Source organism: Sceloporus occidentalis, unplaced genomic scaffold, assembly GCF_023333645.1.
Source record: "Sceloporus occidentalis isolate IW3139 unplaced genomic scaffold, rSceOcc1.0.p SCAF_4, whole genome shotgun sequence".
NCBI classification, from domain to species: Eukaryota; Metazoa; Chordata; class Lepidosauria; order Squamata; family Phrynosomatidae; genus Sceloporus; species Sceloporus occidentalis.
Genome location: NW_028316984.1, coordinates 73,272,698 through 73,291,566, shown reverse-complemented (window position 1 = coordinate 73,291,566; position 18,869 = coordinate 73,272,698). Strand labels below are relative to the sequence as shown.

General features: G+C 39.8%; 1 protein-coding gene across 2 annotated transcripts in view; it reads right to left on the bottom strand.

Annotated features, from left to right (window-relative positions):
* The window catches only part of LOC149313993 (contactin-associated protein-like 5), a 508,214-nt gene that overhangs the window by 386,406 nt on the left and 102,939 nt on the right, over positions 1–18,869 (bottom strand). For both annotated transcript variants that reach the window (XM_089520319.1, XM_089520320.1), the window contains exon 2: positions 5,214–5,324. In XM_089520319.1, coding sequence (XP_089376445.1) covers positions 5,214–5,324 — 111 coding nt within the window. The remainder of the gene's footprint in view (positions 1–5,213; positions 5,325–18,869) is intronic.

Sequence of the window (18,869 nt, the reverse complement as noted above, 5' to 3'; positions counted from 1 at the left end):
CGGTGAACAGCAAGTAAGCTAATTAGCAAGTAAGCTAATTGTGCACACTATTTATATATTGATGGAATTCAAAAAGCTCATTCTCTGATCCATTCCAGATAATAAAGATATCATCCAAATATCTTTTAAATTCTAGTATGTTAGCTTTAAAGATGTTATCATCATTCAATATGTGCTGTTGCTCAAAGCTGTCCATAAACAAGTTCGCTAACTCTGGTGCAAATTTGCACCCCATTGCAGTACCTGACATCTGCCAATAATACTTATCCTGGAATGAAAAATAATTTTGCTTAAGGGAAATCTCAGCTAATGTTCACAGAAAATGGGTGGGGGGATATAGGTGGTCTCTCCTCTTATTTAATGTTGATTCTATAATTTCCATAGCTTCATCATGGATTATGTTAGTATAGAGGGATACCACATCAAATGTCACCAGGATGCAGTGTTCATTGGGCAAAATAATCTGTTCCAGGACCTGCAAAAAATGTCCAGTATCCTTTATGTAGGTAGGTATCTGTGGGACAAAGGTCTTGAGAAAAGAATCCACATATTCCACAAGGGGTTCCAGTATGGATCCACATCCTGACACAATTGGTCTGCCCAGGACTGGGAATTTTTTCTTATGTATTTTGGGTAACAAATAAAAGAGGGGTACTCGATCCTCTGATTCCAACAAAAATTCATATATATTTTTGCTAATATATCCATTAGTGAGAGCCCCGTACACTATGTCAGAAATGGACCTTTTAATTTCTTTAGTGGGGTCACATCCACAAGGGGCATAATGTAAAGAGTTATTTAACTGTCTGTGGGCCTCAGCTACATATTTTTGCATGCCCCCAACTACTATTACTCCACCCTTATCTGCTGGCTTGAAAACAACATCTTGGAATTGGCATAGTTCTTTAAGTGCTACATTCTCTGGTTTGATAGGTTATGCTAGACTGTAGGAGATTGGTCCTTAATAGATGTTAATTCCTTGAGGATAATATCCTCAAATGCCAAGATGTTGTGATTGGTAGTAACTGGATTAAAGGTGGATTTTGCTTTAAAATTTCTTGCCTCTCTGCCCTTGTCAATCTGCTCCATTCCGAAAAAGTCTGCAATTTTAATTTTTCTAAATAGTCTTTGTACCTCAATCATGGTCTGGAAATGGTTTATTTTAGGTGTGGGAAGAAAAGATAAGCCTTTTTTCAATACCTGAAGTTGGTAAGGGGTGAATTCCCTTGTAGATAGATTAACTATCTCCTGGTCTTTAATATCCTTTTGCTGGGAAACCTGGCAGGTCTGGTGTCCTGTCTTGTTCTCATATTGTATATATTTCTGTTTTGTTTTACATGTAAAAAAGATGATGTGGAGGATGGGGCTGTTGAGGTCATAGAATCATCAGTGCTGGCATTAAATGAAGCATCACTCCCGCTATCCTCAGGGCTCATGGCATTATCAGAAGATTCATAAGCAAAGGATACAGATTTTTCTAGGCCTATTTGATTTTTTCAATTGTAAACCCTATCTTCCTGATAATCCTTAGGTCTCTTTGGAATTTTTTCAATTTATTTTCTCTAATTTTTATGGTTTCTTTATCCAAATCCTTATCTATACTTAAAATTCTCTGTTGGAATGTAGTATTATCCATTGTTTTGTTTTAATTCCTGTTCAATTTTATTAATTTCCATTTTATTTTTTTCAATTTCACTGTTTGAAGTTTCTATCAATAAGATCATCAGGTCCATACAATAATACAACATATAAATATGCAACAAAACAAGACCAATTTTTTTCTTCTCATTCAATTTGTTGTGAGCTTGAGAAAAATGGATCGAGATATTTGATCAGCTGACAAACATACATTGACAATGCTAGTCATGGAAACCATTATCTTGCAGCATTGCTAAACTCGACATCTTTATCGGCAAAGGCAGTTATAGGCTATCTCTGTTTTCTGAGTTCAATTGCAATTTTCTGATTCCATTCACCCTCTTCTCAGTATGATAAACAGTTCACATTGTGGATGTAAAAATCCATCAGTCTCATTCTCATTAAGTGTCTCAGTTTCCCAGTGACATTCTCATTCTATTCCCATTTCCATATCAGGATGTAAGTCTTCCCTATCCCCCCCCCCCCCCATGGATTTTTTTACAAGGTTTTGTCCTCATTTTTTTTAATACTGTTTGTATTTTGTATGCTTTTTTTGTCCCCTTATATTGAGTATAGAGTGTATTTGCAGGGCTGGCCCAAGTCAATTCACTGCCTGATCAAAGAACTAAATGGCATCCATCCCAAGCTTACAACTGAAACTAATTGAACAAGCAGTCAAAATTTCCTCCAACACTTGCAATAGAATGGCATCTTACATCACATCTGAGGTATCAAACCTGCCAGAACATGTGTGGCATACACAGCACTGCCCGCCAACACAAGGGAACAACTGAACAGCAAATAAAGAACAGCTGGAAGGTGGTCCTCACTGCCCAGAGCATCTGCATCTGAGTTTGTTGCCTCACGGTACCTAATGATAGGGTCAGCCCTGCCTGTTTCTGCACTTTTTCTTCCAACTGTGCACATTTTTATCTAGCATATTTTTGCAATATATATATATATATATATATATGGCTTTGTTTGCATTCCTTGAACCTACAAAACATACAGCAAGACTTGCAAATATACAGGTTTCTGAGATTTGATGGATCAGTCTACTTGCAGTCTTGGAAAGTGGAAAATGGTTATTTCTAAATGGAAATGAGAATCCAATGAGTCTTCTTTTATCCCAAGTCTGCGTTTTCAATCTCCAGCTACACATAGAGATGTCCTGCACTGAACTTGTGAAGTTTTAATGTTCTTGGCTCTTAACACACATGGGACATCAGTGGGAGCAGTGAAGTCAAAGGCCAAATAATTTACTGCATAATTAAAAACAACTTAGGCCCGTTACAGACCGCCCCAAAGGGGCGGTCTCAGACCGCTGCCGGTTGCAACGCGGAGGAGTTGCAGCAGCCAAACCGTGCGACTCCTCCGTGCTGCAAAGAAGGAGTGTGAAAATCGTGCTCCTTCCGGCAACCCGTCACTTCCGGGCTGCGACGTGCGGACGCAGAGCGTCCGTTACATCAATATGGCGGCGGCCGTGTGGAATGGCCGCCGCCATTTGTTACAGACTCTGTCCGTAACAGGGTAAGGGGCGTCTGGAAGAGACGCCCCTTTTACAAAATGGGACGTCCTAAGGATGTCCCTTATGGCGGTCTGTAACCCGCCTTAGTTTCTAGAAAATTAGCTTGGCTCTGTCACAGGATGGATCATTTCAGGTCTTGCCATCCTGATTAATCACACATGACAACAATATATGAATGACTACTGAGCAGTGACCAGATATGTCTAACCACTCTACACTCTGGATCACTATCCTGACTCAGTTGTAAGCTAGTCCATGTACAAAACATAAAATCAATCTTGGAGCAGTTCTCTTTTGGAATAGTCTGAGCTGATTTTGGCTGAAATAAGGTACCCCTTGTGCCACTGGAAAAACACCAAGCTGCCACTTAATTTATTTCTCTAGAGTACACGCTGTCACTCCAATATCCAGCTTCTGTCAGTAGATTCTCCTGTATTTATCCACAGATTAATGCACCATTTAGATAATCCCAAAAATAGCAATAGCAAGTACATTTCTATACCACTTTTCAACGCACGTACGCACTCCCTAAGTGGTTTACAATGCGTAAACCAATTGTCCCCAATGATCTGGGTACTCATTTTAGCAACCTTGGAAGGATGTAAGCCTGAGTCAAGCTTGAGCCCTTGGCTGGTATTGAACTTGCAACCTTGCGGTTTGTGAGTGAGTGGCTGCAGTACAGGCATTTAAACACTGTACCACCAGAGCTCCTCCAAAAATAATGTCTGTCGTCAAAATATGCTAATGTTTGATACACGAAGAAACCCCAAGGGTATACTCATATTTCTACTATTTAACGTGTATTTTATGGTAACATTTTGCAAGCTGTTCTATAAAATTTCAGAAGTGTTGTTGATCCCCAGACAGAGAACTAATATTCTCCAGCACATTAAGAAAAAGAGCACAAGAAATGAAGAGAACAAAAACACACTGAAGAGAGTCAGGTGTCTATGGAACCATAGGTAAGACTGGGTCTATGCTGTTCATAACTTCAATTAAAGCTTTATTGGAAACCTGAGTCCTTGACTATATAAAAGAAATTATTTCTTCAATCATAAAGAAAGTAGATGAAATGGATGTGGCCACAGAGACATGGCAGCTTCTGTATCATATAAATATGATAAATAAATAAAATACATACTAATATATCTTGTATGTGTGTCTGTGTGTGTCTGTGTGTGGATGGATGGATGGATGGATGGATGGATGGATAGATAGATGATAGATAGATAGATAGATAGATAGATAGATAGATATGATTATCTTCCCCCCCCCCAAAAAAAAAAAAAATACTTTCAAACATAGCTTGCTAATCAGCAAGGTAGACGTAAGCCAAAATAGTGCAAGTATTATAGGATTGACTTGGAATATTTTTAAAGTGGAAAAAAGGAAGGTCTCTGTGGATCCCAGTATATTCTACTGCACAGCCAACTAGAAATGATAATCAAATCTCTAATGTTACTTCAGTGGTCTGGGAGCTGGTACATCACAATACTCCGATGTAATGCCAGAAGATACAAGACCAGTGGGAGAAATCTGTAACTTGGCTCTTTCCTCACTAGCATTATGCCCGTTTTCAGAAAGAACCCTAGAGGGTTGAGAAGTAGCTGTGTTGCTGGCCTAGGGAGAGGAAACATGCTGTATTGGATGGATTTCATGCCATCAAGTTAATTTAAGAAATAGACCTAGGATGTCCAAGTAAATGTTTCAGTTTGTATATACGTAATTCAGGTGTGTTGGCCTTCCATATGTTGGACAGCAACTTCCATCACCCAGCATGGCCAATGGGGAATGATGATGGGAACTGCAACCCAACAACATATGGAGGGTTCACAATTTCCCCAACCTCCCAACAGATAACCTCTGAACAGGTGTGAAGGAGCTCTTCAAACTAGTTCCATGAGGAGCTTCTGCCATTTTCCATCTGAACAAACACTATCTGTTGGGTATTACGGGAGACCTCCATTTCATATGACTGAAAGCTTTACATAGAGCATCTCCAATGAATTATGTATCACAGCTCTATAAAGACTGTCACTGTTCTTACCATCCCGTTTGATGAGCTTTGCAAAGCTGGGGCTGTGACCGCTGGAGAGTTTGGAGGAGCTGTCAAATGCTGTCTCAGGTAACGAGAGTACCAGTGGGTCCTCACAATTATCTGTGGAACAAGAAAAAACATAGCAGAAATCAAATATAAAAGAAGTACACCTTTGGCCTATCAACGCTTTTTTTGGATGCCCACCCCCCCACCCACCCCACACACAAAAGCTGTCTGATTTCCAACATGCTGCAGTTAATTAGCTGTTCCTGGAAGCGACAAGGTTGATAAAACACCTGTGAAAAAAATTAAAGCATAACAAATAGGCTGACTTGATATTTTCCTTTGAGAAAACATGGGGATGAGCTTTCAACAGATCAGGTGGAGGCTTTTGAAAATCAATGATAGGCTTCCTCAACTGCTTCCCCACCCACGCCACTTTTTAAAATTTGGAACAGGCCTGCATGGCTATAATAACTATCGGCAGCAATTTACTAAGTTAGACCCGCTTTGTGCATCTGCATGGTCACTTAATAGTGTCTGTGTGAACATACATTGTCAAGTAGTATAGTAGATAGAACCTTCTGCAAGCAGTGTGTCAATGAATGCCAATTTCCTCTAGGGTTCCCAGGGCCTGACCTCTTTTCTCTGGACCTCAGTGTGGGGGTAAAATAAATTCTCAGGACAAGCACACTGTTTTTAAAAGTGTTTACAAATATGTTTTCCCCTCTTCTTTGTTACACTTGGTGCTTTTTATTTAAATGGCATACCCTTTGCAACAGTAGTTGATGCTTAACATATAATGCTTAATGAAAATTGCCAAGGGCTGTGCCTCGTAACATCCTGTGTCATCAAAAGGGGTCATGATTAGGTGTTAAGCTTTGGGCCTTGACATCTCTGTGCCTGGGATAGCCATGACTTGGCAATCCTAAACTTCTCACAAGTATCCTCTGTCTGGGATGCTACACATAGTTACCTCATCACAGAGTAAGGAAACTGAAAGAATTTTCAAGAACAGAAAACAATGGTGTTTTAAAGTCCAATTAAAGTTCATAAATTTTTAATGTGACAAATCTCACCCACACACTTTTGGACACAGTAAAATGGAAAGAGTATGAGATGCAAACTGTATAGGCATGTCTCAACCCAGCTCCCTGATTTTTGAGAGGGGGGAACTCCTGAAAGCATGGGCATAAAGACTCTCATGATGAGTGCCTGTAATTTATAATTTACCTAGATCCACTGGTAACAAATGAAATGAAATGAAACAAACACAGAAATAAGTGAGTCAGCCTTAAGCAAAATTCCAACATTTAATATCTTTATTAGGGCAACCAAAATTTTAAAAAATCCACCCCATACTTTAAAATCTCAGGTTTCATCAGCGAGAAAATGTATTAAAAGGAAGCAGAAGAAAGATAAGATGACAAACAATCATAGAGAGGGCTTTATTTCTTCTCCATATTTCCTTATGATTCCAAAGTCCACATTTGAATTCTCTAGAAACAGTTGACCTCATGCACAAGAAATTTCCTAAGAAGCTAAAACTACAAATGAACCTTTTTTGAAAAGTCACTCAAACATCTTGCTCACATGCAACCCACAAATTCTTAATTCAGTCAAAAAGATTGTTCATAGCTTATTAAAAAAAGGAAGAGGGGAAGGGAGGAAGAGGAGGAAGACTCTATTGCAGGCTTTGTCCTTCAAGCCTCCAAGGAGGCTTCCATATCTATAAAGTCGCCACTGAGACATGCCAGTGGTGTTTTTGTTTTGTTTTGCAACCAAGAAGCCATTTTCAATGGACTATAGGATTCTAAGGAAATAAGAAGAAGAAAGAAAGCTCTCCCCATGCTTAGCTTGTACAACTCATGCCCCATAAAGCTGAAAACAAGCATCATTCATACATGGTACTTGTGCTTGCTTGCTTGCTTGCTGTACTCATTCTGCAGCCATAAAAATTAAAAGGCTGTTGTCAAGACCCTGGCAGGCAAAGTAAATGACTCTAGAATGTGACAGGTTGGGCAACTCTTCTCGAAATGATGCACAGCGCAAATATGTATCAAGAATCATATTGTTGAAAACTTTTATATTTTGAAAATACTTATTTTATTATGTGGTATCCATTGTCCCTTCAAATAATTAATTGGTGCTTTGCATTTACAGTGGTCCCTCCACATTCGCTGGGGTTAGGGGTAAAGGACCCCTGTGAATGTGAGAAAACAGCAAATAAAATAAAAAAAAACCTATCCTTAACACCTCTCTAGGAATTTTCAGGTCCTCCAGTGCAACTCTATGACCAACATCTGTCAGACGTTGATCATAGAATCATGATGGAGGACCTGCAAGTGCCTAGATAAGTGTTTTCTCAAGGTTCTAGGTTCTCCGGCACCATTTTATGGTCAGCTTCCAGCAGTATTGCGCTGGAGGATTTAAGAGATTCCTAGAGACAACATATTAATCAAAATTGCAAATAATCAAATCCACAAAAATCAGAGCTGTAAATGTGGAGGGCCACATTTTTCTTTCACCCAATATAACTCATGATAGCATTGGGCAGAGAACAGAAGGGAAGGAACATCTCCATGTCTTGCATTTCCACTCCCTCCCTCTCTTTTAAAGGCAATTCAGAAAATATTCCCCAGCTGAGTTCAATCATCCATTGGCCTTTTGGACCCACAGTTTTACAATGCAAATGAAGTTACAAACAAAAAATAAACAAACACACAAAAGGTTTGCTAATTTCTTATTCCATTACCTGCCTATAATCTTACTTAGTGGATACATAGCAGTGGATTTCACTCAAGCATAAACCCATAGCTTGTCACTGAATCTGCCTCAGAGGTAAACTTGAGTATATAATTAATGAGGTTAGTAGAATCTCAGACTCTACCACATCTTCCAACTCATATAAATATGACTTTGCACATTTATATATAAAGATATGTTAATTCTACATTAAGGTTAAAAGAGTCAAGGAATGAAAAGGTTTTGTTTGTGAAGAAATGTTAATTTACTGCATATTTTGAATCAGGCTACAGAAGCATGAAGATGGGATTTTTCTCAAGCATGGATGTGCTGAGTTATGCCAAGCTACTTTCCAGGAGGTATTATACTTTTAAAAAAATGTTTCCCTCAGCAGTCTGGTAATCTGTAAGGAGCTTATATGTCCTGGGCCTCTGTAGGTTCATCCTCGGATAACCTAGCAAAACTTGGACAGCCTTTGTCCCACCATTGCCCAGTTCTTCTAGCAGGAGAAATGTGGATGATCCAAGTCAATGAAATTACACCAGCCTTACCCTTGCAGTGCTCAAAATCCCTTTGAATTCATCTGGTTAACAGTTAAGCCATGAACCTGCTCCAAAAATTTATGAAGACATTAGATGCTCAAAAGGGGCATACTTGATATTCATTGCAGAATGGAAATTATCTATGCAATTATAATATTTATTACTATAGCATATGTTACTTATGAATATAGTAGGGTGGGTTTTTTTTAATGATTACAGCTTCCTCAGCATCCCTCCCACCTCTTTAGAGAATAGCTGGCACACAGACAAGCCTATAGAAAACTGGTGCCCATCAGAAAAAGAGCAATCCAAAGAAGATCCACATATCTTTGAACAATTCACAAATGCAAACTGGGACATGTGTGGCCAAACATTAGAGCGCAGTCAAGACAAAAAGATTAAGAAGGAAGAACACGAAAGTTAGAAGAGACTGCAGCTGTTTGCTTTTGCCAGAGTCTACTGAGAAGTCCAAGTCTCCACTGTCTTCTCTCTGCTCCTTCCTTCTCGGTTAGCTGATATCAACAACAGTACTATCACACTTTGAGTTCAGTTTGCAGGAACTGAAGTAAGCTGAGGACAAAGGAGGGAAGTAGGAGAAGGAGAAAAAAGCTGGGATGTTTTGAAAGCACCTTAAAAACAATTAAATGCAACTCTCCCAGTCAAATTGGGACAGTTGGAGGGTATTGACTTATGACCAGCCCTACCAATCCTCTCCTTTCTGCTTTCTGACAGAATGACTTGCTGCTCAGCCTGAGTTTGGAGGAATTACATGTTTATTTATGTCTGCAAATCAATTAGCAGTAGTCCTAACACATAAACCCTAAGGTACAAACCAACTTGCTTCTGCTGGCCCAGTTTATGGAGGTCCCTATCATTCATTCAGTGGAAGCAACTTGGTCACCATGACCTTTTTTCTCCTGAGCTCACTCTCCTAAAACCTTGCTCTATAGTGATGTCTGTCAAAACTGGCTTGAAGGGATGGGAACACAGGCTAAATAGGAGAAGCCTAAATTACAATTGCTACCAAAGCACAAAGTAAGAAGCACCCTGCCAGATTGCTGTAACCTCTCTAATCCAAGATCCTATTTCTACAAGGACTAAACAGATGCCTACAGAAATCCTATAAGACAGACATGAATGTGATACACCCTCCCACTTATGCTCCCCAGCAACTGGTATTGGGAAACATACTGCCTCCAATATTGGAAGAATATATATCCCAGGAGAGGGAAACTAGGTCGGTAAAGGCAAACCTTTCAGAGAATGAGTGCCCAAACTCAGTGGCATTCCCTCACTGGGTATTGCCGGGGGAGGAGGGGGATTTCAGGATAGGACTTCCGCCTTCCAGGGGCGTGACTTATGGGGACAGGACCTCTGCCTTGATGGCATGGGGCAGGGTGGGGCAAGGCAGAGTGGGGCGGAGCAGGGCAAGACTTCCAAGGACAGGACTTCTGGGGGGGAACCCAAGGCACATTCTCTCAGCCGTAGGCTAGCAATAGCAACCCCCCTCCTGACGAAAATAGCCAAGAAAATTACATGATAATTCCCTTAAGTCAGAAATTACTTGAAGACAGAACACACACAATGGTTATCGGTATTGGTTATCATTTTGGTTTTTAATTGTTGAATTTTACCCTTATACTATTTAATCCTTTTTTAAGGCGATATTATGTATATACTGAGGTATTTTAATCTTTGTACGTCGCTTTGATTGTCTCAACAAAAAGCGGGATAGAAATAAAAGTTTTATTTTTATTTATTTTATACAATCCACGTTCTCTCAGCCTCAGAGGATGGCAATATAAATCCCCCTCTGATGAAGCTTTCCCCATGATAGTTTCATCTTAGCATCACTAGGAACCAGCACTTGGAAGGGAGGGAAGGTGCTCTGGGCCCATAGCTTGGAAATGACTTGGAGGCACACAAGAAGAAGAAAAAGAAGAAGAAGAAGAAGAAGGAGGAGGAGGAGGAGGAGGAGCAGGTAGCAGCAGCATAGTAAAGCACAGAAGGCATAGCACAATAACAAGAACAAAGAGAGCCAGCGGTTTGAGCGTGTGACTCTGGAGACCAGGGCTCAAATCCCAGCTCAGCCATGAAATCCACTGGTAGACCTTGGGCAAGTTACACGCTCTCTGCCTCAGAGGATGGCAATGACAAACCTCCTCTGAAGAAATCTTGCAAGAAAACCCCATGGATGGCCTCATTACACCTCAAAAACTACAGTTCCAAGAATCCCATAGCATAGCAAAGTGCGGGCCTTCCAGCCAGAAGGGGCAGGACTTCCGTTCAGAAGGGCCACACACTGCCCTTCCATGTTGCGGATCAGTTTTCTGCAGGAGAACCAGGCTGCACATGCCTCCCTGCCCCTTCTTGCAGTAGCTCATTTCCCCAGAGGCAAACCAAGCCACAACAAATAGCCAGACCAATGCGTGTGCCCTGCCCCTAGTTGCTGTGGCCACTGCGTGCCCTCAGAGATGGCTTTATGTGCCAGAGAGGGCAAAGAAGCCACAAGTTTGCGACCATGGAACTAGGACATTTTAAAAGCAGTTGAAAAACTTGGATGACAGAGGATTAACTGAGACTGTGCCTATCAAATCGGGACAGTTGGAGAGCCTGCATTTTCATAGCATGATGGAATCATAAGGAAGACGTGTTCAACAAAATTTGGAACATCAGACATTTCCTACCATACTTTAAAGTTACATTGTGTTTCACTGCAGTAAAATTAAATCATGTCATTAAAAAAAAGTGAAGTTTATCCTGAAAAGGGTGTAGGTGGAACTGTGCGCTCACATTACCATGCTTGGCGGAAATAGCTGACATTTCTAAGAAACATGACAAACCATATTAGAGGTATTGTAGGAGTTAACTTCCATAAAGGTCAACTACATCTTCTTTTCCATTATTGATCCCCCCAAAAAAACAAAAATAGCTAGGTACTTTATATAAATAATTAATTTTTTTGATTGATTGATAGGTTTTTGCTATGATAGAAGAAGCAAGGCTATGACATAAAAGAAAGCTTCTCACTAAGTCATAGGTGGTAACATGCAGACCATAGGCACCAAGCAGCCCCATGGGCATTCTCCAAAGTTTTCATATCCACCACTGCACCAAATATCCTATAACCAGTAATATCCCTCAGAGCCTCCAGGGTCACTATTGACTATTTCACTATATTTTGGGTTTTGTCAATTAAGGCTTGTCTAGACCTTTTTTTTCCCAAACAGAAACATCTTGTTTGCCAGAAACAGCTGCAAGGGTACTAAAAAGCATTAGGGTATGACAGGGCTGCACCTGCTAGCTTTGCTACCTGGTGCTGACACACACAGAGGTTGCATTCAAAGTTCTGTGCAGTCCTCTGCATGTGCAGACCTACAACTCTAGATTGACCATGGCTGGTGTACACATTATTATGCAAATTGTATTATGGAAATTGCTGGCGGGGTGCGAATTCATATCGGCATTTAACTGTCTTCACCTTTATATGCAAATCATATCTATTCATTCTCCTTCTGCCATACAAAGCTAACCGAGAGCCACATGTGTGATAATGTGCATCCTAGCAGATACTCCAGTAAAAACCACGATTCCATTTTCTGCAGAGTTTAAGGCATTCCCCCATCCTCAAAAAACCTGAATTCCTCCAGATCCCACAAGGAGGAGTCACGTTCTATTCTAATATAATGAGAAGTATTTTAATCACATAAACAAGCCCCATGTAAGGCAGGATCTGAAAACAATCAGTATCTTCCTTTAGAAGAACAAAGCATACATACATCTATATGCAGGTAGGACTTCTTCATGTAACCAGTCAATAATTGACCAGCAGGCCCCAAACTGGTGTGTGTGCTTTTGGCAGAAATTTGCAACATTTTATGGACCTCTGACTCTCTCACATGCCCTTTCAGTGTGGTTAGGATTTCAAGTATATCCTCCCTAATGTATTTCTAAATTTGTGTCAAAATTGCTATAGAGATTTTCATATAGGAATTTAGGTTCTTCATTAAAAATCTAACATTTAATTTGCTTGAAGGGTTTGAAGGTGTTCATGTCTATATCTATAGATTAGTAAGAAAGTTTGAAACCTATACATGAAAATGTATTTCAAATTCTAGATTAATAAACATATGGATGTTTTTTAAAAGGTTAAGGCTATGCCTGAACTGCAACTGAATGTTCAGATGTTTCTCCACCAAATTAAAGACTAAGAGAAGACAGATTTAGATCTTTCACAATCACAGGCTCAAGAGCTTTTGCAATTACAGAATGTGAGCTACAATGCAAAAATGGGCAAAATATGAATTCCAATTATGATAGTATTAAATTGACAGCTTATTTGTGTCTTTCATTTTCTCTCTCCATCATCTGTCATCTTTCTCTTTTTGACACATATTCACACATTTGTCTCACAAAGTACATTTGTATTTTTGTACAAAATATCACCATATTCTAGCAAAATAGGAGAGGGCTTAAACACATAAAAATAAATAGTCATAATGATTTCACTTTATGATCTATTCTTAGATGTAGAACAGAAGTATGAGAAGTGGGAAAAAAACATGAGTGCAGAAAGTAATAAAAAATAAAAACCTGAATTCTGTTAAGTAGTCTGAACATGGAAATCTAGTGGTTGACCTTAGGCAACTCACAGTCTCAGTTTCAGAGGGAGATAAAAATCTCCGTTAAACACATCTTGCCAAGAAAATCCTATGATCGGTTCACTTTAGGGTCGCCATACATTGGAAACAACATGAAGGCTTATAACAACAACAACAACCTGAACAAAGGCAGACCCACTGAATCATTGGGATTTACATAAATGTTGATTCACCATTCAGCTATTTATTCAGTAGGTCTACTCTAGCTGGGACTAACCAATAGGATTCAGGCCAAATTCTGCATATTCCTAATCTTGAAGGAAAGTGCAACATTTCTCAGAGGAATGAATTGTGCGATCTCTAATTTAGAATTAAAGACAATAAGTAAGGGCCCAGATCCCTGAGAATGGCCCTCAATGAGGATGATTTCTTAATATACAGGTATAAGGGTTTTTTTTGTGTTAAAAGTACAAGCAGAATACATGTAGGGTTGCCACGTCCTGATTTTGGCCGGGACATTCACAGGGCTGGGGCATCCCATCGATTTCCATCCCGCCTTGACCTCCAGCCCACATCCTCCTCCAGGTCTCCTCCAACCCACTGCTGCAGCCTCAATAAGCAGGAGGCACAGCTGGATGCCCGCCCCTTCCCAGCCTCCCAACCAATCCGGGAGGCTTCTGGCCAGAGGAAGGGGCGGGGCTTCTGGATGCAAAGGCTGCTGGGACATGTAGTCACAGCAGGCCCCAGAGACCTTTGTGGCCGGATGTCCTACCCCTTTCTCCGGGTAGAAGCTTCCCTGATTGGTTGGGAGGCTGAGAAGGGGTGAGACGTCTGACCTCCCCATCCCAGTTTTGTGGAAGAGAGTTATGGCAACCCTAAGTACATGTTAATCAATATAATCAAAGACCCTATGAAACTGAACCAAAAGGCTGCCATGAGCCCCTACTCTCTTCCAGCTGCTGCACCTGCCAGCCTGAAATATGGGGACAATTAACTTGTAAGGTTTTAAAAATTACATTAGCGATGCTATTTTAAAAAACTGAGAAAGAAAGAATTCACGCCCATACACAAAACACTTTTGTCAGAAAAAAAATGGAAGTAAGCTACACACGCGGCCACACTAGGAGCACCAGGTTAAAAACCTTTACACATGATTTCAAAGTTTGTCTATCATTATTTATTTGTTTGTTTGTTTTAAATTCGCCAATTTTAGAGTGGATGTCAAAAACAACCAAAAAGTGATACTACTGAGAGTGGGGAACAACATAGCTGTACTCCAGGCCCACTTCCTCATCACCAGGCTCAAGTAATTTGTACCAGCTTCCCACTTCTTATTGTTCCCGCAGGCCAGTAAGACGGAAGCAATGATTTTATGAGTAAAACATATGCACTCTTGTTAGTCAAGAGAATGACTAAGATAAGAGACTACACTATCTTAGCTGAGTATACATATTTTGGAAAGACACCCCCATGTTCTTCCCATTCCCTAGAAAGGGAAATGTTGAGAACTTGGGTATCTGTATGGTAGCTCATGATGACGGATTCAAACATGACATATCAACAACTGAAATTCTGTGAATTTTACTAGAAGGAAGGATCTGCTGCTTGCATTCTGTGATCTTTCTTGATTCCAAGGACCATTAAATTGAAAGATTTTGTGAGACACAGCTTCTGAAGCCATGAAGTGTTTACTTAGAATCATTAAATAAAGCTCAAAAAACTTACAATCATCAATTCCTTCCTAATAAAAGCTTTCAGAGTTGGAAATATTTTTAAAGCCTGATAGCCACTGACACATAACTAAAGGAAAGTCAAAATCCCTATTACAAACAGGCATATCAAAAGCTAAAGCTGCATAGTAATGATTCAACTTCTGTAATGATGTATACATGATTTATTATGGATTAAGAAACTGACATTGTACATGTCTGGCTTTCACTATTGACTTTGAGAGTTTTGCTTACAACATTTCATTATATTCATGTTTTAATATCCTAGTAAATTTTGCTGATACTGCTGTAATCAAACAGCATGCATACAATTTGACAAACTGTAAATTGTTTCCATATGGTTTAAAATACTCATTTTTTTAAACAAAGAGAAGAGATAAAATTCTTCTTAGCATCACATGCTTAACACCCTACTTTGTTTTACAGACATAAATGTGGCATTTTTCTACAATGCTTTCAACATTACTTAGGAGTGTGATAAATCCCACTTTTAAATCCCACTTTTAGCAGCATTGCTTTTCTACGTGTAACAGAAACAAGAGCTTACTGCCGGAAACTGCATCCCTTTTATAGTGCAGCCAGAAAACAAAATGTGTGTGTGTGAGAGAGAGAGAGAAAGAGAGAGAGAGAGAGAGAATTCAGAAATAATCACAACCACGTGAAAAGGACGGAATAGTTGTAATATCTCCATATAAAAGGAGTGCGAGCAGCCCTATATTCACTCCTACTAACAACATATGCAGATTCCCCCCCCCTTTGTTTCTGTTTTCCACCTTGCTTTTTTATATCCTTTTTTTTTTAATGAAGTGGGAAGGGAGGGTGATGTAGTCGTACTTTCTGGCAAGGAAAGCCTCTTTCCTTCTTCCCTGAGGCTGGCTTGCCCACATGAGCAGCTGGGAAATCCATCTGCCAGTGCAGAGATGTTGCTGGCTTTCCCCCCTCAAGTTATAACACATTCAAAGTGGCACTTATTGATAAACCGCATCCTGTTTTCCCCACTGTAGCACAAGAAACCTTCAGTTATATTAACTAGTAAATTGGGAACTTTCTTTTCAATGGCTCTAACAGAATCTCACAGCAATATTCTTGATTCTTCAACCTTTGTACTGATTTAACAAGATAAGAATAGCCATGCTGGATTAGACTAAGAAGATATTTAGTTCAACATTCTGTTATCCAGCCAGATCTCTACATGAAGCCTTCCGTCCAGTGCATGTGATTACAAGTGCATCTGCATTCTCCATATTGCATTCTCCAGCAACTTTGGAGAACTGCAGATTTGCCTGGAGTCTGCTCTCATGGATAAGTTATCTTTTTCTATTCCCTTTCCAGGTCAACAAGATTTTTTTAAAGTGTGGTAACAGAACTGAACACAGTACTCCAGATGTGATCCTACAAAGGATTTGTATGAAGCCCATGCAACACTGGTACTTCTATTTCTAATTCTATTTCTAATTATGCCCAACTTGGTCCTTCTTCTTTTTCTTTAAACAGCAGGCACACATTTATTGCCACACTGACATTTATCCCTTGGTCAGTCACTATCAGCTCAGATCCACACAGTATATATGTGAAGCTGATATATACAGTATGCAACCCTTTACCTTCTAACACTTTGGGCTTCAGCATCCAATCTGAGGCTACTCTGTCAGATGCAGCTTGCTAGTTTATGTCATTCAAGACAAACATGGGCCTATCCCATCTGGTCTCAGAGCCCACAAATTCAGCAGGTCACACCCTTTCATTTCCAAACATATGGAGCCATGGGCAGAAGTGATTAATTCCTTTGAAATGTCATGGGCAGACCATTTTTGGTCATGGCTATTCAATGTCCCTGTAGATCTTAAGGCGGAAGGTTTTCTCTCACTCCCATCACCATTATAGGCTCACTTGGTGAGGGCATGAGAGAGCGTCTTTTTGCTGGATGCTCCCAGTCTCTGGAACTCCCTTCCATGGCAGGCTAGGCTGGCTCCCTCAGTACTTTCCTTTCACTGGCAGGCAAATATGTTTTTAGTCAAGCAGGCTTTTCATTTATATCCATTGTCAGGGCAGTTTTTATATTGTGTGTTTGTGTGTGCTCTATGTTGTTACGTTTTGTGTGTTTTATGTCATTTAATATAGTTGTAGCTGTTAGGAAATGACATGTATGTGTCCACAAGATAGAGCTGTAGTGGAACCCATTACGGTTCCAGTGGCAGTTGACAGTTGACACTTGAATTATGGAATGTTGATGCAGTCAGTCCTTCTGAGTGAGAGTGTCAGTTATGACAGTTGGTGTAAGAGTAACTACCTCTCTGTTTTGTTGTTATGGTTGTTTGGTTGGCAAAGTAATTTTATTTATTAAAGTAACTTATTTATTAAAGCCCTCATGTAGAGTGAAGGCTTGAAGTGCTCTTGTCGTTATTTCTCAAGCCGGGAGCCAAAGGCCATTTGCAGTGGTGAAGGACTATTTTTTCTTCTTGGCCTGAATACCTTTGCAGACATCTCTTCAGATTCCTTCTCCCTGGCATCCTGTTGATGTGGTTCAACTTAGTAGGTGGTCGTAGTGGACACAGCACGTCCTTCCACACCCTAACAGTAGCATGATGATTTTAATTGTTTTTTACATTTTCATTACAAAGTTTTAAAGCTATTTTATCAATGGGCCTCCTTGGGTCCCTTTCCAAGAGAAAAGTAGCATATAAATAAAATAAATAAATAAAATACGATTGTCTACCCTCAAAGGCTAATGGATCCTTCAAAATTTAAAAAATCCTTAGGGGTTTTACAGCCTGTATCATGAATTATCCTGTTGAAGCCCTGGTCAGTAGATGGAATCCAGACTTGACTAGGACTATTGACATGATTGCTCCCAATGCCTCTCCAACCTGATGCTAAACTGGTTTCTTGGTATACAGAAGACCTCAGGGAGCTGAAATAAGAAGGATGATGACTGGAGCACAGATGGGTGAAAACTTGACTTATAGCTGACAAGATTTAACAACAAATATTTTGTTCCGATATGGTATAAACTAAAATAAAAGGTCTTCTTCTCTGTATCTGTGAATTCATATCCACCTGAACTATTCAGGGCAGTGAGGCATCTAACTAAGGTATCTTCCCCCTTGATTTGCTATAAACTTTTAATGATCATTTCACAGTCTTGGATAAGGCCCACTATCCTCCCACTATCACTCTCAGGTGCCACAATCAGAAGCAGTTTCCCTGTTACAACTCTTCCCTGCACCATAGGTCTCTAACAGGAGAGGGTTGGAAATATCTATCTGCATCCTGATCAACAGGAGAACAGATCTCTGTTGCTCACAGTGGCTGATGCTCAGTAAGGCCGAATTGGGAAATTTTTACACTTTCTCTATATACCATTCATTATTACCATATAGCTATTTTAGTGCATATAACAGGATCAATGTCATATGAAACCAGATGACATCTCAGCAGGCCTATATCTCCCATATCTAATTATGGGAAGTCCTTAGTAGAGTTTCTATAGCTGGCAACCAAATAACTTTGCCAAGTACAATTTAAACTACTACCATCACTCTGTATTATAGTCTGTGAGTTCAAAGTTCTCCCTTGTTCCTTCAGTGTTTTATGTGTCTCAACTCTCTAGTAACTCCTAATTTCAGTTCCTGACATTGAAAAAGAAAAAGGAAATGACAGGCTGAGTAACCAAAACAGAACATGTGAATTTGTAATCCAACCTTTGTTGTGAAGCGAACTCCACAGAGATGTACTAATGAAAGAAGTGCTCTCATAGGAGTGCAGCTTACAAAATTCATGTCAATTCACCTGATTTTACAGCTTATTTCAGCTGAAGGATGTGGGGGGTTTTATTGTAGGATGACATTTTTTTTTTCAAAAAAACAAACAAACAAACAAAAAAACAATGGAAGACTTCTAGGCTTCCTGAAGTATTTTTCTTTTTCTCTCCTGGAAACCTGTTGCCATTTCATCTCAACCCTCCCTCCCCCAGTTCATTTATATTGGAAAAAAGTAGCAACATTCTGTTCAGCTGGGATACATCAAAATGTGTGAAAAACCCATTCA